The sequence below is a fragment of the Panthera uncia genome, chromosome C2, assembly GCF_023721935.1.
Source record: "Panthera uncia isolate 11264 chromosome C2, Puncia_PCG_1.0, whole genome shotgun sequence".
Taxonomy (NCBI): Eukaryota; Metazoa; Chordata; class Mammalia; order Carnivora; family Felidae; genus Panthera; species Panthera uncia.
The window spans coordinates 65,719,069-65,737,890 of record NC_064810.1 but is presented as its reverse complement, the minus strand read 5'-3'; the positions used below and the strand labels follow the sequence as shown (position 1 = coordinate 65,737,890).

The window sequence follows — 18,822 nt, the reverse complement described above, 5'->3', positions numbered from 1 at the left end:
TTACAAATACAAATTGAAAGGATAAATAAGAAAGTAACAATGTTTATTTTTCAAAAGGATGGAAACAAAGTATGGGGAAGGGTGGGAGGGAGATTTTTAAATACCACTTCTCTTTGACTTTTGAACCCTATATTACTATTAAAATTCAGATTACAGGGGTGCCTGCGTGGTTCAGTTGGTTAAGCACCTGATCTTGATTTTGGCTCAGGTCATGATCTCGCGGTTGTGAGATCCAGCCCTGTGCTGGGCTCTGCACTGAGTGTGGAGCCTGCTTGGGATTCTCTCCCTCTGCCCTCCCCTGCTTGCATGCATATTCTCTCTCTCTCTCTCTCTCTCTCTCTCTCTCTCTCTCTCTCTCTCTAAAAAAAAATATTTAAAAATTTAAATTTAGCTTATGGATGAGAATTTAAAGTGAAGTTATTTAAATTGATATAGGATATTGAATTTTATATTGAAGATTTATGACATGAGAAAATATCAAAGTAATATTTTAAGGAGATTAGTTTTGCAACATGATATGCAAAATGAATTGTAAGGATGAGAGATCACAGAGACACCTGTTAAGAACATTTTTGTGATACTCTAAATGTAGGATACTAAATGCCTAAATTAGGATGGTGCCTACAGGATAGAAATACAAAAGAAAGGGTAAAAGTATGAGATCATATTTAAAATAAAAGCAATGAAATAAAGATTAAATAGATAGGGCTAAAAGAAAACTTTATACAGGACACTAGATTCTACTTTGCCTCACATTCGTGAAGAATAAGGATAAACAATTAGCAACTCTTAAGAGATAGAATAAATTGGGGGTGCCTGAGTGGCTCAGTAGGTTAAACATCCAACTTCATTCAGCTCAGGTCATGATTTCATAGTGCATGAGTTCGAGCCCCACATCAGGCTCTGTGCTGACAGCTCAGAGCCTGGAGCCTGCTTCAGATTCTGTGTCTCCCCCTCTCTCTGCCCCTCCCTCGTTCATGGTCTCTCTCTCTTTCTCTCTCTCTCTCTCTCTCTCTCTCAAAAATAAACATAAAAAAAGAGATAGAGTAAATTAAAGAAATATCACAGTTAGAAAAGAATTTCCAAAAGTCAAAATTAATTGCTTTTTAAGGCATTAAATGTTTATAAATTTATATGAAGTTAAAATAAAAATTAATTATAAGGAATTATAATTTTTTGATACTCTGAAAACATATAGTTCAGTGTCAAAGAAATACGTAATATTTTTTGGTGTTCAAAAATTTACATATACTGTATATGTATTGGAGAAAAATCAGGTAAATAAATGAAAAAATATAAGCTAACCATTTCTAATCCCACCACCCAATAATTTCTACTAACATTTCTTGTACACCTTAAAAGACCTATTCCTAGGAATCTTTATACTCACATTTTTAATATACTGTGGTAGGCTCATGCTTTCTTGATGCTTTACTTCCAGCATATTATCATTTTTTCTTTTTTTGAAAAACCTTTGTTTAAAATGTCTTTAAATGTACTACACTCATATCTCTGATCTTAATTTTTTGGGAGGCCAAGAATTTTGTATATATTTGCTTATGGTAAAATTTCAGAAACTAAATTAGAAACAATTACTAAAATTATGAATTTCACATTGTAAGAATTAAGAAAATAAAGCAGTAGATTACTGCAGTGAATTACAAGAAGGCTGAAAGTTAACATTCATGTTTACCTGAAGTGGGAGACTTGCAGCGCTCAAGTTCCAGGGGAACGGGACTATCATTTAGCTCAGTTAAACCTGAAAATGAAATGACAAGAAATTAGATAAATTTCGCTAACAATTGTAGATAATTCTTATATATTCATTCCTAAAATTTTCAAAAGGTTTTTCTTCTCCCTGTGAAACTTTTCTATTCTCGTGTTATGACAATGATTCTGAAAATTTGTTTCAGTAAGTGATACCAGAAACAATAAGGAGCAATAACTAATAGATATATACAAGGAGTAATTAACATAATGGTAGTAAAATATAAAATCTTCTTTCTTACTTTTTAACATGAAATAGCTACTTTAATAAATGACCTAGTTTTATCTAAAAATAGACCAAAAATAATACAATTTATAAGGAGTTTTTAAAAAGACCTAATCAAATCTTCTTTCAAGATAAATGCTTATTGGCTTTTAAAAAGAACTTTAAGGGATGCTACAGATTCTAAATATTATACTTAGTTATAAAAATGCAGTGTTGTATAATACATATTAAGTGACTTATTTGATGATATCAAATTCCTTCTTATAATAAGCATTACATTTTTCTCTTACTTTTTAAAAAATTTTTTTAATTTTATGTATTTTAAGAGAGAGAGAGAGAGAGAGAGAGAGAGAGAGAGCACACATGTGAGTGGGGGAGGGGCAGAGAGAGAGAATCCCAGGCAGGCTCTGTGCTGACAGAGCTTGATCTCAGGAACTTCAACACCACAATCTGAGCTGAAACCAAGAGTCAGAGGTTCAACCAACTGAGCCACTCAGTCACCCCTCTCTTATTTTTAATACTCTGTTATGTAACTCTACTGACAAACACAAGGATAGGCACAATAAATAAATATTTTATAATTCTTGCTATCTGCCAGCCTGCATTCCTGTGGCATTCATAAAATATCCTTAATTATGGTTTTCCTATACTTGTTAGAGATTCTTATATACTTTTTCCTTATAAAAAATATTCAGAGTTCCTACTTTAATGTAAATCTTTATATCCAGAAGTACTTATTAAAAACTATTGTCAATTACCAGAACTATCTTTGTCCATATTCCTTGCTACCACCCCTTTCTTGATATAATTTGTACCAATAAACTTACTATGGTTCAAAAAAATTATAGAATTTGGGAAAAGGCTGCTGTGGTACTCTAGCCCACCTCTTATGTTTTACAGATAAGAAACTATGAGTTTGAAGAGTTTAAACAATTTAAGGTTACAGAACCAAGTATGTGCCAAATCTTGAATAGAATTATTTATATACTTAAGAGTCTTTTGTTAGAAGTAGGTACTGTGAATATTTTCTTCCAGTATGTGACTTATCTTGTCATTTTCTTTTTTTTTTTTTTTTTTTTTGTCATTTTCTTAATGAAAATGAAATCTTTTGATGTTCAGGAGATGAGTTTACTTGAAGGACCCTTTATGAAATTTTTTAATTGTGAATTTTTTATAATTCCTGTTTAAGTAATCTTTGCCTACTCAATGCTCATGAAGATATTATTGTATTCTCCAAGAAGCTTTTTTAATTTTCAGCTTTCAGTTTTAGGACTATAATTCATCTCAAATAAATTTTGATTGTGGTGTGAGGTAGAGATTAAGGTTCATTTTTCCCTATATGTTGTTTGTCTAGTTTTTCCATCATTATTTGTTAAAAAAATTTTCCTTTTTTGTGCCTTAGTAAAAAATAAATTGGATACATATGTGTAAGTTTACTTCTAGACTTTGTATTTTGTAGTCATTGGTCTATTTGTCTATCTTTTTTTGACTACCACATTAATGCAGGTCTATAGTACATCTTAAAGTCAGGTAGTAAAATACTCCAACTTTGTTCTTTTCCAAGAGTGTTTTAATTACTTCAGATTTTTTGCATTTCTAAATAAGTTTTAGAATCAATTTGTCAATTGCTACAAAAGGATATGCCAAATTTTTACTGGACTGTAATAAATCCATAGTAATTTTGATAGAATAAACATTTTAAAAATATTCAGTCTCCCAACCTATAAACATGGTATTCTCCTCTATTTAAATGATGTTTTAAATTTTTTTTTCTTTCTGCATGAGTTTGTAGATTTCAGTATAGAGGTTTTGTATGTGGCATTTTTCAAGTCTTTATTTCCTTTTTGGTTTTCTGTCTACTTCTTGTATCATTATTCGAAGTGAAGTACTGAAATTCCCAGTAATTATTGTTGGATTGTCTCTCTCTCTCCCTTTGATTCTGTCAAGTATTGCTTCATGTACTTTGTAGATCGGTCGTCAGATGCACAGATGTTATATCTTCTAGATGGGTTAACCATTTTTTCATTTTAGATGTCCCTATTTATAGTAACTTTTTTTTGCTTTAAAATCTATTTTGTCTGGTATTAACTACAGCTGTACTTGCTGTTTGCATGGTTTTTTTCTCTTTTAACTTTCAACGGATTTACATCTTTATGTGTGGCCTCTGACAGCATGGAGTTAAATCTTGGTTTTTTAAAAAATCTGGCTCAACAGTCTTTGTCTTCTGATTGAATTGTTAAATCTATCCACATTTAATGTTACAACTGATACAGTTAGGTTACACCTGTCATTCTACTTTATTTTTCTGTATGTCTCATGTCTTTTTGTCCTTCTAATCTTCCTTACTGCTTTGTTTGGCATTAAATATTTTCTAGTGTAACTCATTCATTTCTTTAATGATTTTGTCATCATATTTTTGGCCTTGCTCTAAGATAACATATACATCTTAACTTCTCAGTATCTACTTCAGATGTATATTAACTTAATTCCAGGGAGATGTAGAAATGTTATTCTTTCATACTTCTATTTCCTCTTTCCCCTTTATGTGCTATTACTGGCATACATAATATATCCATATGTGTTACAAATCCAGCAACATATTATTATAATGATTACTTTATATAACTTTGGGTTTTTATAAAACCTGAGAGAAGAAAGCAGAAAATATATTTATAGTTTGTATATTAACTTTGCAATTTATCATTTCTAGTTCTCTTCATTTGTTCCAGTCAATCCACCTGGTTTTGTTTGCTTACTCAAATACAACTTTGCTCCCACCTACTTCCTTTGTGCTGTTATTGGAAAATATATTACATTTCTACATACTGTAGGCCCATCAAGACAATTTTATAATATTGTTTCATAAATGGCTTTTTAAATCAGTTAAGAGAAGAAGTCATGTACATTTATATTATTATTTTATAATTACATAGTTACCTTAGTAGTGTTCTTTTTCCCCTTGTGTGAATTCAAATTATCATCTGGCATTAATTTTTTTCAGCCTGAGAAAAACTTCCTTTAGTATTTCTTATAAAGTGGCCTATGCTAGCAACAAATTCTCTCATTTTTTGTTTATCGGGGAATGACTTTATTTCAGCTACATTTTTGAAAGATTGTTTTGCTGGATATAAGATTTTTGGGTTTAGGTTTTTCCTTTGAGCACTCTGAATATGTTGTCCTACTGCTTCTGGCCTCCATTGTTTCTAATGAACTGTTAATCCTACTTCAGTTCTGTTGTATGGGACAAGTCATTTTTCTCTTACTGTTTTCAAGATTTTTTTGCCTTTCAGCATTTTTACTATGATGTTTCTGGGTGTGGGTATCTTTGCATTTATCCTGTTTGGAGTTCACTGACATTTTAGACATATGCATTAATGGTTTTCATCAAATTTTGGAAGTTTTCAGCCATTATCTTTTTGAATATTTTCCTGCTTCTCTCTTTTCTACTCTTATTATGGACATGTTTGCTACATTTACAGTATCCTAAGCTTCTTTGAGGATTTGTTAATTTTTCTTAACTTTTTTCCCCTCAGAATACACAGTCTCTATAAGTTTCCTTCAAGTTTGCTGATTCTGATTTCTGCCAGTTCAGATCTACTGTTGACTCCCTCTAGCAAATTTTTCTTTTCATTTACTGTACTTTTTGTACTGTACTTTTGTATAAGAATTTCCATTTGGGTCTTATTTTCCCGTGACCTCATTCACCCATTTCATCGACGCTTCACCCTCTGCCTCTGAAAACCACCAATCTCTTCCCCAGATCTATGTGCTCATTTTTGTTGCTCTTTGTTCATTTTTAGATTCCACATATAAGTGATGTCATGGGTCTTATTTCACTGGGCACTGTAATGCTCTCAAGGTCCATCCATGTTCTTGCAAATGGCAAGATTTCCTTCTTTTTTATGGCTGAATAATAATCCAGTTTGTGTGTGTGTGTGTGTGTGTGTGTGTGTGTAACTCAATTGTATTTTCTTTATTCATCCATCCATTGATAACACTTAGGTTGTTTCTATATCTTGGAAAATATGTAAATAATGCTGCAATGAACATGGGAGTGGCATATATCTTTTTGAGTTAGTTTTTTATTTTTCTGTATAGATACCCAGAAGTAGAATTGCTGGATTTTATGGTAGTTCTATTTTTAGTTTGTGAGGAACTTTCACACTGTTTTTCAAAGCATCTGCACCAATTTACATTCCTACCATCAGTGCACACAGGGTTCCCTTTTCTCTACATACTTGCCAACACTTGTTATTTCTTGTTCTTTTGGTAATAACCATTCTAACAAATAGGAGGTGATATCTCATTGTGGTTTTGATTTGCATTTCTCTGATGATTAGTGATGCTGGGCAAATTTCATGTACCTGCAGGTTATCTGCATGTCTTTTTTTTTTTGAAAAATATCTATTCAGATGCTCTGCTAATTTTTTAATTGAAAATTTTTTTGCTATAGTTGTATAAGTTCTTTACATATTTTGGATATTAACCTGTTACAGATATATGATTTTCAAATATTTTCTCTCATTTCACATATTGTCTTTTCATTTTGTTGATGGTTTCCTTTGCTCTGCAGAAGTTTTTTAGTTTGATGTAGTCCTACTTGTATATTTTTGTTTTTGCTGCCTTTGCTTTGGTGTCAAATCCAAAAAATTATTGCCAAGACCCAGATCAAGGAAGGAGCTTACTGCCTATATTTTCTTGTAGGATTTTATGGTTTTGTATCTTATAGTCCAGTCTTTAATCTATTTTGAGTTAATTCTTGTGTATGCTATCAGATAGTTCTGTTTGCTTTTTATAACTTCAATCTCTTTGTTAATATTCTTTATTTGATGAGACATTATCATTATAGTTTACCTTCTTTAAACATGGTGTCTTTTGGCTCTTTAAAGATTTTTCATGGCTGTTATGAGGTCTTTGTTAAATCCAACATTTGAGCCCTCTCAGAGACCATTTGTATTGTCTTGTTTTTTCTGTGAATAAGTCACACTTTCCTGTTTTATTGTAGGTCTTATAATATTTTGTTGATAACTAGACATATTAGGTAATACTGTATAGCAATTCCCTCCCTCTCTCTGGTTTTTTTGTTGTTATTTGCTTGTTTAGTGACTTGGCTAGACTATTTTAGTGAAGTTTATTTCCCTTACATTGTGAAGACTCTGATGTTGCTTATCAGAGGGTATAGCCTTCTGTGTGTATACTGTCACCCTGGGATGACAGTAGTTTTAGCAGGGTTCTCCTTGTCTCTTTCCCTGACCACTTCATTGATATCAAATCCAGCTATTAGCTATCACAGTCACAACCAGGTGAATGCTTTATTGTTTTTGACAATGCTCCAGGATATATATTACTCAATATTCTAATCCAATTCAGACAGAAGTCATATTTGAAGCCAGTATTTGAGGTTTGTTCAAATCCCAACTCACCTTTGGCCTAGCTGGTTGCTCTTAAATAAGAGGAGCTGCCAGCCTCTTATTTGATTTCCAACAAATACTTCATTGGTTTTGAGGGCATCCTTAGGCTTGAACTTCCTCAAACTGTGTTTCAAATAAGCTAGTTTCTTTGGGGAGAGCTTCAAAGTTCATTGCCTCTTTCTCTGGGCAAAATTTCTGAGCCACTAGTCTGGACCTGGGGCAGGGACGGTAACCTCTGGCCTTCTCAGCTCTACTTTTCTGGCACGAAACCTCTGCCCTATGACCAAGCTGGGTGAGAGCAGTCAAGGCCTCAGCATTTTAGCTTGCTATGCCTGGGGTAGACATTTTGTCCTATGAGTGGGGGACTGACAGGGGAGAGAAGACTTTGACCTCTTGGCTACACTCACCAGGAATTTGTCCTTTGCAACTTGGGAGTTGGAACGGATGAGAAATGCTGGCAACCTGAAGGCAGGAGAGGTATACAGCAAGTTGTGGCTCAATATCAAACACACGCTTTTTACCAAGTGTCAGTAGATTTTCTTGAATAAATGTTTCTTTATTTTCTGTATCCTTTTAGGACAATTTCCAGAGGCTTTAAATGATTGCTGTTTTTAAAAAATACTTTTTACCAGTTTTACTTTTTTTCTGGAGAATGTGTCCATGGTGCTTCTCAAGATGCCATTTGGAAGTCTATCCTGTACCTGATTTTTGTTTTGTTTTGTTGTTTGAGAGAGTGAAGGAGGGGCAGAGGGAGAAGGAGAGAGAAAATCCCAAGCAGGCTCTGAGCTGTCAGCGCAGAGCCCAACACAGGGCTCCATCTCATGAACCATGAGATCATGACCTGAATCAAAATCAAGAGTCGGATGTTTAACTGACTGAGCCACTCAGACGCCCCTATCCAGTACCTGGTATTTCAAAAATAAATAAATTTCTCAATTGTTTCCTTTTATTATATAGAAAGATGATTGATTTTGTATACTGTGTACTCTTTGATGTTGCTAAGTTCACATATTGTTTTGTATTTTTTTTTTTTTTTGTAGATTCCTTTGGGTGTCCTAATACACCACAATATCACTGGCAAATAAAGTGAGTTTTAATATTTTCTTGCTAAACCCTAGGCATATTATTTTTATATTGCTTTTGCCCTTACTAAGTCTTCAAGTACAATGTTGAACAAAGGTGATGAGAGTGTATATCATTGGCTTGTTACCAATTTTAGTGGAAAAACATCCAATATTCCACAATTAAGTGTGATGTTATTTGTAGGTTTTTATAGATTGGCTTTATTCATTTGAGGAAATATTCTATTCCTAGTTTTCTGGTGATTATTCTAAAGAAGTGTTAGTTTACGATTTTTTTTGCATGTATTGAGATGATCATATAATTTTCTCCTTTATTATGTTAATCAGTTGTTTTGCATTGATTGGTTTTCAAATATTAAACTCTTATTCTTGGGATAAAACCACCATGGTTATATTTTATCTTTGTTACATATGTCTGTCTTCCATTTACTAATATTTCTGAATCTATGTTCGTAAGTGAGACTGGCCTGAACTTTCCTTTAAGTTTGTCAAGTTTTTGGTTTCAGCATTGTGCTGTCCTCAGATAAGCAGTTGGGAAGATTTCACTCTTTTTTCTATTCCCCGAAATCATTTGCATAAGATTAGTGTTATTTATGTTTGATAGAATTAATCAGTGAAATTATTCAAAGCCTGTAGTTTTCTTTGTTGTGGTTATTTAATTTTGAATTCAAAAATTTTTTAAAGATAGGAGGCTATTTATATTTTCCAATGTGTTTGGTGTCAGTTTTTATAATTTTTTTCTTTCAAGACATCTCTTGCTTTCATCTATACAATTTATAGGCATAACGTGGTTCATAGTTTTACTTTTATTATTTTTAATTTCTGTAGAATCCATAGTGATGTTCCCTTTTTAATTTATCATATTGGTTATTTTTTTTCTTCTTGATCTATCTAACTAGGGTTTTACAGATTTAGTAAATTTTTTGAGGACACACCTTGTGGTTTTATTGATCTACTCTATTGTTTGCCCTGTATTTCATTGATTTCTGTCTTTATTTCCTTCCTCTGTTTACTTTGTGTTACACTGTTCTTTTTTTTTTTTTTTTTTTGGTGTCTTAACAAAGTTTAGATTATTAATTTGATATTTTCTTTTCCAATATAAGCAATAATGTTCTAAATTTTTCCTTTAAGTACTACTTAAGTAACAGCTTACAAATTTTGATATTTTGTGTTTATACTTTCATTCAGTTCAAAAATATTTAAAAAATTTCCTGTGATTTGTTTTTTAAACCATGACACAGTCTTAATTTCCAAATGTTTGGGGATTTTAAGATATATTTCTGTTATTGATTTCTAATTTAATTTCTCTTATGATCAGAGAACATACTCTGCTTGATTTCAGTCCCCTATAATCCATTGTAACTTGTTTCCTGACTCAGTCTACATTTGTGAATGTTCCATTTCTACTTGAAAAAAATGCATATTTCCCTTTGTATGTGGTAGGTGGCTATTTTGGTCAGGCCAATTTGGTTAAGAGGATTGCTTAATTTTTTTCTTAATATACTTACCAATTTTTCTTTATTTGTTCTATCAATTACTGAGGAGAAATAATGAATCCCCAGCTATGATTGTATATTTGTCTCTTTCTTTCTTTCTTTTGTTTACTTTCTATACTTTGAATACCTCTTATTAGGTCTGTACTTGTATAGGATTATTAATATCTTTCTGATACAGTGATTCTTTTATAATTTGGAACTGCCTCTCTTCTTCTCTTAATGTCTACTTTATCTCATAATGTAGCCCCATCAGCTCTCTTGAGGTTAATACTGATAAATAATTTGATAAAATTATTTTTCACTTCTTTTATTTTTAATCATTTGTATGTTTTTGTAATTAAAGTGCATCTCTTATAAACAGCATATAGTTGGTTTTTTTTTTTTTTTCCATCTCGTTTCACAATTTCTGCCCTTTTCTTGGGTGTGTGTGTGTGTGTGTGTGTGTGATATTTGCTCCATTTACACTTACTATAATATAATCATTGTTAGAGTTAAGTTTACGTCTATCATTTTTTTTTCAGCATGTCCTTCTGTGCTTTTTTCCACTATTTCACTTTTCCGTCCGTTGAAAAAAATCAAATATTTTTTAGTATTCTATTTTATCTTCTCTTTGGCTACTTAGCTACACTTCTGTTTTATTTATTTATTTATTTTTTAGTGGTGGTTCTAGGGATTATAATATGCATCTATAATTCATCACAATCTACTTTTAATTATTATTGCATAATTTCTCTTATGATGAAAGAAACTTATAACGTGATTCTGTTTATGTCCCTCCCATCCTTTGTTACTATTGTCATTTATTTTTCTTCTACATTTTATAAACCCCATGATACAGTTAGTTTTTAATTTAAAAATTAGATAAACTCCTAGGGATTTTAAGAAATGACAAAATAATCTTTTATATTTACCCACATATTTATTCTTCTAATGCTTTTCATTCTTACTGTATATCTAAATCTCCATCTGGTATTATTTCCCTCAGCTTAAAAACCTCCTATACTGGGGCACATTTGTGGCCCAGTCAGTTGAGCACCCAACTCTTTGGTTTCTGTTCAGGTCATGACCCCAGCAGGGTCATGGGATCAAATACCACAGTGGACTGCACACTAAACATGAAACCTGCTTAAGATTCTCTCTCCTTCTCTCTCTCTCTCTCTCTCTCTCTCTCTCTCTCTCTCTCTCTCCCCTCCCTCTGCCCCTCTCCAACCCCCCCCTTGCTCTTTCTCTCTCTCAAATAAAAATTAAAAACAAAATCAAAAACAACCTTTACCATATCTTGTAGTGCAAGTCTGCCCATGACAAATTTATTTACCTTTATTTTAAAATATTTTTGCTAGAGGGGTACCTGGGTGGCTCAGTTGGCTAAGCATCTCTCTTTTTTTTTAATGTTTATTTATTTTTGAGAGAGAGAGAGAGAGAGAGAGAGAGAGAAAGCATGAGTGGGGGAGGGGTGGCAGAGAAAGAGGAAGACACAGAATTCAAATAGGCTCTGGGGTCTGAGCTGTCAGCACAGAGCCCAATACTGGGCTCGAACTCATGAACCATGAGATCATGAGCAGAAGTTGGAAGCTTAACCGACTGAGCCACCTGGGCACCCCATAAGCATCTGACTCTTGATTTTGGCTCAGGTAATGATCTCACAGGTCATGAGATTCTTGGGATTCTCTGTCTCCCTCTCTCTGTTCATGTTTGCACATGTGCACTCTAAATAAACAAATAAGACTTTTGCTAGATGTACAATTCTAGTTTTTCCTACTCTTTGCAGTCCATCCATCTATAGAAGGCCCACTCCTTTCTGCACCTGTGCCCATATCAGTCACTTGCACCAAGTATGGGAGCAGCTGCAGCTTTCTGCTCATCTATGAATGTCTCTTTCACTCTGGAATTCATTTAATCAAGCCTTCTTGAATCTACCACTTTTTAATATCTCCACAGAAAAGTATGATTTTAACTTTATCATTGTATTTATCACAGGGTTTTATTACTGTTGCGATCATTGTTGTTACTACAGGAATGAACTTTCATATCTCAACATCCTGTCTAGAAATGGAAAGCTCCTCTCTTGGTTTTATTTTATATCTTGGAAATACTGTGAAAGCTGGACTGAAGACCTGGAAGACCAAGAGAATGGTAACTAGTCAAATTGATTAATCTATTCCTGATACTAGTAAGTATCCAATGAAGTACTCAGAGTACATTCCAGATAATTGTGCTTTTCCCAAAGATTATACTGAGATTTCCCAAAGAGATCTCCCAGAGATTAGGTGGAGAAAATTATGTCTGACATATAAATAGAGTAAAGCAAATTGACTAAATTTGGAAGATTTGTACAGTGATTCATTAGAAAATGCATAATAATAATATAAAAGAAAACATATAATAAATCCTGGTTGAAAACAGATATAGAAATTTTATGGTAAATAAACAACTGAATATCAGAAGACAAATCCCCTTTGGGGTACAGTGAATTATATCAACTTTTATTTAAAAATGTTAAGCATGTACAGTTGACCCTTGCACACAATAAGAGTATGAACTGCATGAATCCACTAACACACAAATTTTTTTTAATAAATAAGTATAGTGCAATATAGTGTAGTATAATGTATTTTCTTTTCCTTATTTTCTTAATAACATTTTCTTTAGCATACTTTATTGTAAGAATACAGTATATGATACAAGTAACATACAAAATATGTGTTAACTGACTGTTATCCATAAGGCCTTTGGTCAGTAGTTGGCTCTTGGTAGTTAAATTCTGGGGGAATCAAAAGTTAAACATAGATTTTTGACTGCAGAAGAGGGTTGGTGCCTCTAACCCCACAGTGTTTAAGGGTCAAGTATATACCTATAATGTATCTTAGTGTATAATATAATTAAGATAGTATTTGAAATAGCAACTTGTGAATGTTAAATAAAATATTAGTATTCTTTAGAGACTAAGACACAAGTGTCTCCATACATATAAATACTCTATACTTTGGGGGATTTTCTTACCAAATTATCACTTATCATATAAAATGCTCTGGTCTGAATTTTTTCCAATTTGATTGACATTTTGGTGAGATAATTTTTTTCTGTAGGATAGTATATTATAGGATATTTACCTACATTCTATTTACTAGATGCCAGTAGAGCACCCCTCTTCTACTTGTGAGGGCCAAAAATGTCTTCAGACATTGCTAAACTTCCCATCGGGAACAAAATCATTCTTGGTTGAGACCACTGCCATAAGTTATATTAGCTTGTTTTATTTGTTTGACTCACACTGAGATTACTCACTAAACTCTAGAAAACCCACACATATTACTAAGTAATAGCTCTCCTACTTTTTATTTCCTTGTGCATTTTGTTTAAATTCAAAGATGAAACTTTATATTTTACCCACTAATTACAGTTCAATGTAGTTGCTTTCTAACACAAAGTTTTGAGGTAAAAAAATTTACACTCTAAGACTAATTTCAAAAAAAAAAAAGTAAAATATAGACCTGAAAATCAGATATATAAAAAAACCATTTGTTTAACCAAATCATACTATTTTTCAATTTATTCCTCTTATTATGTAGCTCTCTCCTTTTCTTTTATGTACCTATTACAGTAGAGAAAACCTCCTATTAACTAATCTTTTACATCTGTTCTGATTCCCATCCCTTCTCCCCTTCTTAAGGATTTTGCTCCTTTAGTTACCCCCTCTGTCCCTTATCACCAGTCTCTCTTTCTCTATGGATCACTCTCTATTTGCATTAACTTTAAAATATGTTCTTTATCTAAAATGGAAAGACAAAAAATTCCTCCTCTTGACACTTTATTCCAGTCAAGTTACTGACTTCTTTTTTCTACACTCCTTCATAACCAAACATCTTGAAAGAGTTATCTACTTGTTCTGTTTCCTCATTTGCCACTCTTCTCTCTAATGTCTCTCCCAATACTTTTCACAAACTACTTTTTAAAGAATCACTAATAACTTTCACAGAGCAAGACACACTAGTCACTTCTCTGAGCTTATTTTACTTAATCCTATCTTTAGCATTTGACATGGCTGATCGCTTCTTGAAACATTCCCCTTTATTTTGTCTTCTGCAACAGTCTCCTCATTTTTTCTCTTTTCTCTGGCAAGTCCTCTGGGCCAGCTGCTCCTCTTCTTTGAAACGTAAATGTTGAAATTCCTAATGTCTCTATCCATAATCCTCCTCTTCCCTCCGTTTCCCCTTTCTCCCCTGTCTAGGTAATTTCATTTATTCCCATGTCATTACATATGATCTATATGCTAAAGACTCAACTAACAGCATTGATATTCAGATTTGTTTAGCTGTCCACGTGACATCTTCACTTGGATAAATGACAGACATACCAAATTCTAACATGTCTAAAACTGAAGTTTATTTTCCTTATTACCATGTCCTACTCCAACCCTACCACAATCAGTGACTCAAGCCTAAATCTGGGAAGAATTTTTGATTCCACTCTCTGATCTTCCACATTGAATATAATTAGTAGCTCTAATGTACTAATGATATTTGGACCTATCCTTTCTTCTACAATAACATTGTTAAAACCCTAGTCAAAGCCACCTTCAATTCTTGCATAGAGTACACACTGGCCTCCTAACTGGTATAATGGCCATCTTTTCTTTTTCTTCTTCTTTTCTTTTCTTTGCTCTTTTTTCCCCCCATGATATTTTCTTCATGCAGCAGTGTGTGTGGATGATATTTTTAAGACATAAAAGTATATCATTCTCCTCCTTGAAATAAAATGGGATTTCTTATAATTGCCTCAGGACATGTGTAATCTTATTCCTGCTCATCTAGACATCAAAATCTTAACTCATTTTCCCTCTCAGTCCTTTTCTATTGCACTCCCAGCCTCCTTGGCCTTCTTTTTATTTCTAGAAGATAGTTAAGTCCTTTACCTTTAGAACCTTCTTATAAGGCTATTCACTCTGCCTGGAATACACCATTTCCTGCCTCATGTGGCTAGTTTTTTCTTGAAAAAAAGCTTTATGAAGGTTTAATTTACATATTTATAAAGTATATGATTTGATAAATTTTGACATACGTATACACCTGTGAAACCATCTCCATGATCAAGATAATAAACATATCCCTCATGCCCAAGAGTTTCTTTGTGTCTTTTTGTAACCCTCCTTCCAGTCCTTCCCATAAGTGCCCCTTCCTACCCCCAGGCAACCACTAATCTGCTTTCTGTCACTATGCATTAGTTTTCATTTCCTAGAATTTTATATGAATATACACCTTTTTTTGCCTGGATTCTTTTATTCAGTGTAATTATTTTGAGATTCATTGATGTTGCAACATTTATCAATAGTGCATACCTAGGGGGGAAAAAGAGAGGCATACCATAATAGACTCTTATCTATAAAGAACAAACTGAGAGTTGCTGGAGGGGAGGTGGGTGGGGGAATGGGTTAAGTGGGGGATGGCTATTAAGGAGGGCACTTGTGATGAGCACTGAGTGTTGTATGTAAATGATGAATCACTAAATTCTACTCCTGAAACTAATATTATACTATATGTTAACTAAAATTTAAATAAAAACTTGAAACATTAAAAAAAGGAAAAAAAAGTGCTTACCTTTTTATTGCTTAGTAAACCACTGAACAGATATAACAGAATTTGTTTATTGGAGAATTTAGTTGTTTCAGGTTTTGACTACTACAAATGTTTCAGTGTTTGATTGCTATGCATGTGTTTGTATTGATATAGGCTTTCTGCTTTCATTTGTCTAGTTTAAATAACGATATAAAATGACTAGATCATGTTATAAATGTATATTTAAATCTTTAATAACCTGCCAACTGATCATACCATTGTACATTCCTACCAGTAGGGTGGGAGAGTTCTGTTTCTTCCACATTCTTGCCAATACTTGGTGTGATCAACATTTTTGATTTTAGTCACTCTAACCGATGTACAATGATATGTCATTGTAGTTTTTTTTAATTAATTAATTTATTTTGAGAGAGACAGAGATATTGCAGGCTGGGGACCAGTAAAGAGAGAGGGAGAGAGAAAATCTGCGCTGCCAGCACAGAGCCCCACGTGGAGCTAAAACTCACAAACCATCAGATCATGACCTGAGGCAAACTAAGAGTTGGACACATAACCAACTGAGCCACCAAGGCACCTCTCTCATTATAGTTTTAATTTGATTTTCCTAATGATGAATGTTGAGAATCTTTTCATATGCTTTTCTTTATTGTTTAATTCTTTAATTTATTGATTGATTGAATTATAATAAAGGACTATCATTATATTTCGGGAATATTCTCTATTTAATTATTTTTGATATTCAGCTGGATTTGATTTCCTAAAACTTTTCTTTTTTTGTGTATAATATTAGTTTCAGGAGTAAAATTTAGTGATTCATCACTTACATATAACACCCAGTGCTCATCGCAAGAGCCCTCCTTAATACTCATCACCCATTTAACCCATCCCCCTGCCTACCTCCCCTGCTGTAGTTCTCAGTTTGTTCTCTATAGCTAACAGTCTGTTTTCTGCTTTGCCCCTCTTTTTTCTTTTTCCCTCTACGTTCATCTGTTTGTTTTCTTAAATTCCATGTGAGTGAAATCATATGGTATTTTTCTTTCTCTGTCTTACTTTGCTTGGCGTAATACTCTCTAGCTCCATCCACATTTTTGCAAATGACAAGATTTCATTCTTTTCAATGGCTGAGTAATATTCCATGTGTGTATGTATGTGTATATATGTATGTATGTGTGCAGATATATATATACACATATATATGTATATGTGTGTGTGTGTGTGTGTGTGTGTGTGTGTGTATATACACCACATGTGTATATATATATACACCACATCTTCCTTATCCATTAATTAGTTGATCAACATTTGGGCTGTTTCCATCATTTGGCCATTGTCGTAATCATTACAGTTTTGATTTGTATTTACCTGATGATGAGTGTTGTTGAGTGTTTTTCATCTGTCTGTTAGCCATCTGTATGTCTTTTTAGGAAAAATATCTATTCATGTCTTCTGACCATTTTTTAAATGGATTATTTTTTGGGTGCTGAGTTTGATAAGTTCTTTATAGATTTTGGATACCAACCCTTTATCAGACATGTCATTTGCAAATATGTTCTCCCATTCCGAAGGTTGCCATTCAGTTCTGTTGGTTGTTTCCTTCCCTGTTCATATGTTTATATGTTATCAGTATATCTTCCTTTGTGAACTACTTATTCAAATTTCTTGCCCATATTTTTATTGGGTTCTATGCTTTATTATAGTTTTTAGAATTAGATTTAACAATCTATTCTACATACAAATCCCTTATAAGATATATGCTTTGTAAATATTTTCTCCTAGTGTGTGGCTCAACTTTTCATTCTCATAACATTATCTTTTGAAGAGCAGAAATTTTTATTTTTGAAGAAGTCCAGTGTAGTCATATGTTCTAATATGAAGCATGTTATTTAAAAAACTTTTGCCTAACCCAGTATGATAAAAATCTCCTCTTTTCCTAGATTTATAAAAATTTTAGGTTTTATATTAAGGCTAATGATCTATTTATAAGTTAATTTTTTGAAAAAATTTGTCACAATGTATGGATCAAAGTTAACTTTTTTCAATTGTTTAAGTATCATTTGTAGGAAAAACAATCCTTTCTCTACTTAATTTGCCTTTGCACCTCTGTCAAAAATTAGTTGTCCAAATATATTTGTGGGTATATTTCTGAAGTCTCTATTAAGGTCCGTTGATCTATTTGTGTTTGGACTGACATTAAACTGTTCAATAACACTAATTTTTTAAAAAGTCTTTAAATCAGGTAGTGTTGGTCTTCCAACATTTCTCTTTTTTTAAAAAAAAGCTCTTTTGGCTCTAAATCTTTTGCATTTCTGTGTGGACTCTAGAATCAGTTTGTCAGTTTCTATTAAAAGTCTGCTAGAGTTTTATTGGAATTGTATTGAATTACAAATCAATTTGGGGAGAAATGAGATCTTAACACTGAGTCTTGTGAAACATGAACATGGTGTAATTCTTCATTTTTGAAGGGTATTTTTTAACTTCTCTTAGCAATGTTTTCAGGTTTTCAATCTGGGTCTTTCACATCTGTTGTCTTATTTATCGCTGTTTCATATTTTTGATGCTATTATGAATGGTATTTTCAAATTTTAATTTCAGGTTGTTTGTTTTGGGTAGATAGAAATAAAATTGATTTCATACATTGACTTTGTGGCCTGTACTTTGTTAAACTCACTTATTAGTTTTAGTAGCTCTCTGTAGAATTCTTTAGATTTTTTTCTTTATGGATGATGATGTCATCTATGAAAAAAGATGATTTAACTTCTTTTCCAATTTAGATAACTTTTTTTCTTGCCTGACTACACTCACTAGAATCTCTAGTACAATGTTAACTAGAAGTGGATGTGAATTCGAAGTTTTTTCTAGTCTGGCTGCTGGGAATAGGCACTGTTTCCTTTAATCCCTTCAGATGGTTCTTTATGTATTCCTAGTTAGTTTCATCATAGTATGTGTTGATCAGTACTTTGGTGAGGAGGAAACTATAGATCTCTGGGATCTTCTTTGTGAACTGCAGTTGCTCTGGTTTTCCTGGTTTCTCATCTCCATCTCATTAACTTAGGGAGTCAACTGGGTTTCTCTAGGGTTTCCCCTCCTCTTTTGCTGCAGTCTGCAAACTCTCAGGGCAGGAACGTGTGTGGTTATAGGGTTCACTTCTTTTGTTTCCCATTTTCAGAGATTACTGTATTTCATTGCCTGATGTCCTGCATCTTAAAAAAAAGCCATAGTTTCATTTATTATATCTGTTTTGTTTGTTTGTTTATTTTAGGCAAGACA

At 32.9% G+C, this 18,822-nt stretch overlaps 1 protein-coding gene across 2 annotated transcripts in view; it reads right to left on the bottom strand.

Moving 5' to 3' along the window:
* The window catches only part of STXBP5L (syntaxin binding protein 5L), a 377,830-nt gene that overhangs the window by 74,484 nt on the left and 284,524 nt on the right, over positions 1-18,822 (bottom strand). For both annotated transcript variants that reach the window (XM_049628234.1, XM_049628235.1), the window contains one exon: positions 1,694-1,759. In XM_049628234.1, coding sequence (XP_049484191.1) covers positions 1,694-1,759 — 66 coding nt within the window. The remainder of the gene's footprint in view (positions 1-1,693; positions 1,760-18,822) is intronic.